This window comes from Trachymyrmex cornetzi, unplaced genomic scaffold (genome assembly GCF_001594075.2).
Source record: "Trachymyrmex cornetzi isolate Tcor2-1 unplaced genomic scaffold, Tcor1.1 scaffold248, whole genome shotgun sequence".
Classification (NCBI taxonomy): Eukaryota; Metazoa; Arthropoda; class Insecta; order Hymenoptera; family Formicidae; genus Trachymyrmex; species Trachymyrmex cornetzi.
Window position 1 is genome coordinate 627,515 of NW_017297144.1, and position 3,448 is coordinate 630,962.

At 32.3% G+C, this 3,448-nt stretch overlaps 1 protein-coding gene across 1 annotated transcript in view; it reads left to right on the forward strand.

Moving 5' to 3' along the window:
* Nucleotides 1-498: 498 nt before the first annotated feature.
* The window catches only part of LOC108761317 (zinc finger protein 737), a 24,279-nt gene continuing 21,329 nt past the window's right edge, over nt 499-3,448 (forward strand). The window contains exon 1 of the mRNA XM_018507774.1: nt 499-626. Within this exon, the coding sequence (XP_018363276.1) occupies nt 499-626 (128 nt within the window). The remainder of the gene's footprint in view (nt 627-3,448) is intronic.

The window sequence follows — 3,448 nt, forward strand, 5'->3', positions numbered from 1 at the left end:
TGATATATTAGTAGAATGTAATGTAAAGTATACAAACCATAGAGAATAGAAATATTTATTATATTAAAATTATTTTTCAATAATGGATTATTATGGAATTACTCTGTGACAACATGATAACATACGTTTTCTATTATAATAATAATGATGAAAATAAAAATATTTTTACGTAAGTTTTATGTGTTATATTTGTTTTGTATATAAAAAATATGTTTTTTATTATAAGATTTTCATATTAACTGCAAAACTTGTTAGCAATGGGATTATAAGATATACTAACTTTTCTATTAATTGCGATAAAATTTGCGTGGATTCTAGATTAATCAAATAATTAAATGATGTTAGAAAGACTTTTAGATCGCAAATTCTAACTGTCGAATTTATGTATTATTTTTTCGTCGCGGAATGTATGAGAGAAATCGACGCGAAGATTAATCATAGAACACTTTAGAATGCACACACGCACCATTTATAATCTGTCTTTCAGGTGATCGAGCCATGACCGTAGTGTTCCCATGCAGGCTTTGCGGCAAGATCTACGCCCACAAATCTTCAATGTATACCCATCTACGATTATGTGGCAAAGAGCCCAAATTCAGCTGCGTTCTTTGCGGCAGGAGGTTCAAGTACAAACACAGACTGCAGTCACATCTTACGTCGAATGTACACGCTTTACGACCATGATAATTTAATTGCAACAGCAATTATTGATTCAAGAGTGACCTTTATATATCGACATTGTAAACGTTATTTGTATTGCATTGTGAATGCGTACAATGAGGAACAAAAATGAGCTTGTACTTCGGTGTAATACATCATATTGCAGGCGGCGCGCTCATCTACAACAAAGTACAAGCTCATTTTTGCTCCTCATTGTATTACGATATGTGCATAGTCTGCACACATGAAGCAAAACTGTTAATATATTAATAAAAATTCAGTTTTATTTCGCTAGCAAAAGTTATCTTCTACTAAATCCCATGACGCTCATACCGCGAATTCTTAAAACATATTACCAATGCATCGTATTATTATGAAATAAATGAAACCTAATAACTGACCCTTTCTATTTTCTCAATAATTCAATGAGAATAGGCATTGTTTCGGACAGTATATATATATAACTGTATGTATTTCCATTTACACGGAAAGTTAGAAACGTGCAAAATTAGTTTGCACGTGAAAAAAATCTTAACAAGATATTCTTTTCCTTGCAGCATTTTGATACAAGATTTGAAATCACGGATTGATAGCCGGATTAAATTACAGCAACAAGCGTTTTAAGTGAACAGTCAATTGAAAGAATGAACATCCATGAACATACTTTCTTGTTTTAATACGCTTTCATTCATACAAGACTCGAATTATAATAAACGTAGTTATGATTACTTAATGAACATGGACGTGCTAATATCGTTCAAAATAAACGCAACGTTTGACGAGGGGGAGGGAAGGGTGATTTAATAGCACAAAAAGACAGAGTTTGATTCTTGGTACTATATACTACGACAATTTTTCTTCTTTTTCAGCCTATTTGCGGAAGGCGTGGGTCTGCTTCCAGTGTGGTAAGCGTTACCTGTGGCGCGGCTCCCTAAAGAATCATATACGGGTGGAATGTGGCAAAGAGCCGGCCTTCAAGTGTCCCGTCTGCGGCAGGAAGTTCAAGCATAAACATCGCTGGCAGTCGCACGCGAAATGCATGCATAGCATTAAATTGTAACGCGAGAGACATTTTGCAAGAACTATATCGTTTTTTAATCTCATTCGCGTGTATATATTTTAATTTAATTTGAAGACAAGTTTTGGCGTAAAAATACTGTGCAAAAATCCCAAAGATATTGGCAAACTTTGTAAAATTCATATGATTAATGTTTAAAAAGAGGCTTTAAATGAATCTATTTTTTAATAATGAGATAGGTGAATGTTGCAATGCCTATACTAAATAAATTTTGCAGTTAATAGATCTAGCATTTAGGCTTATGTATATATAGATCAGTATTTGAATTTATAAAATCGTTCTATAAAGTATTTTTTTATTTCAAACTTGTATGTGATTTGTTACCTCCTAATACACACAATTCCTAAAGTTTCAAATAAAAAATATTTCATTAAATAAAAAATATTTTATTCAATCTTTTTTATGGAATCCTAAACTTCAATACGCAATAAATGAATGAAATTAATCGAGTGATCAGATTGATTCCGTTTATAGACGAACTCTAAATTTAAATTAAAGCCAATACAAGCCTAAGACATGGTTGTACGTATAAATAAGGAGATAATCTTCCTCATTTTTATATACATCCAATGAATTTTCTCTAATTCAACTTTCTGTGCATGCAACAGGCTCTTCGACATTGATTTCGACTTTGATTGAGATCCATTTTCAGTTGATGATCCTCAGTGAACGAATTCATTAAAATTAATTCCGGTATAACTTAATCCACTTATTATACATATAATAAGCATATAGCCTGTACACAATTTTTCTTTATCTAAATTCAAGTCTGCGTTTTTTCTCTTTTATCAGAGAACATTGTGTATGTAATCAACAATTTCGCAAAATGAATATAACCTGTCGATTTACAATTTTGCCACTTATATCAATTTTATGTGCAGGACCAAAGGTGTGCAGCGTATGGAGTATATCTTCCGACCAGTTCCAAGATACGGACTTTTCAAAAATGGGAAGCTCTACTGACTCCATGATTTTCTCGACAAACGCGGGCAACTCAAACACTCAACGACTGATGTATTCGTGCGACTCATGTGGCAACGAATATAGATGGATAAGCAGTTTACGTCGTCATCAATTGCAGTGCGGTAACAAGGAGGCAAAAATCAGTTGTCATTTCTGCACAAGGAAGTTCTACAGAGGGGATCGACTTAAGCAACATTTATTTACGTATCACGCTAACTTATTGAATTCCAAAAGATAGCGATACTCTGCCTATGACAATGACAATTAGGAAAAGATAAAAGTGTAGCTTAACTTCGGAAAACTTAATGTATTTGTAAATTTAATACATTGATCCACATCTTTTTAAAGTTGTATGTTTTCAACGGATGATATGCATATTTGCACCTTGAACTGATAATAATATAAACCTGGCGTGAGACATAATTAATTATTATTTGAATATATACACCACCATAGCAAAGGGTCACATTCATGTAAAATAGTCATAATTATAGTCAGGAAGAAAATATGATGTCACTGTGAAATTGTCATAACAAAATAACACATGTTACAAGGATATTCACACAACACCATGACATTGCTGTGACATCATATTTGTGATAAACGGACATTCATACGTCACCATGATGTAACTATGATTGTTGTAATGTAACTGTGACGTTTTTTTGCTATGGTGATATATATATATATATATACATTTTATATATGTGTATATATATATATATATATATATGAAACATTTTTTCC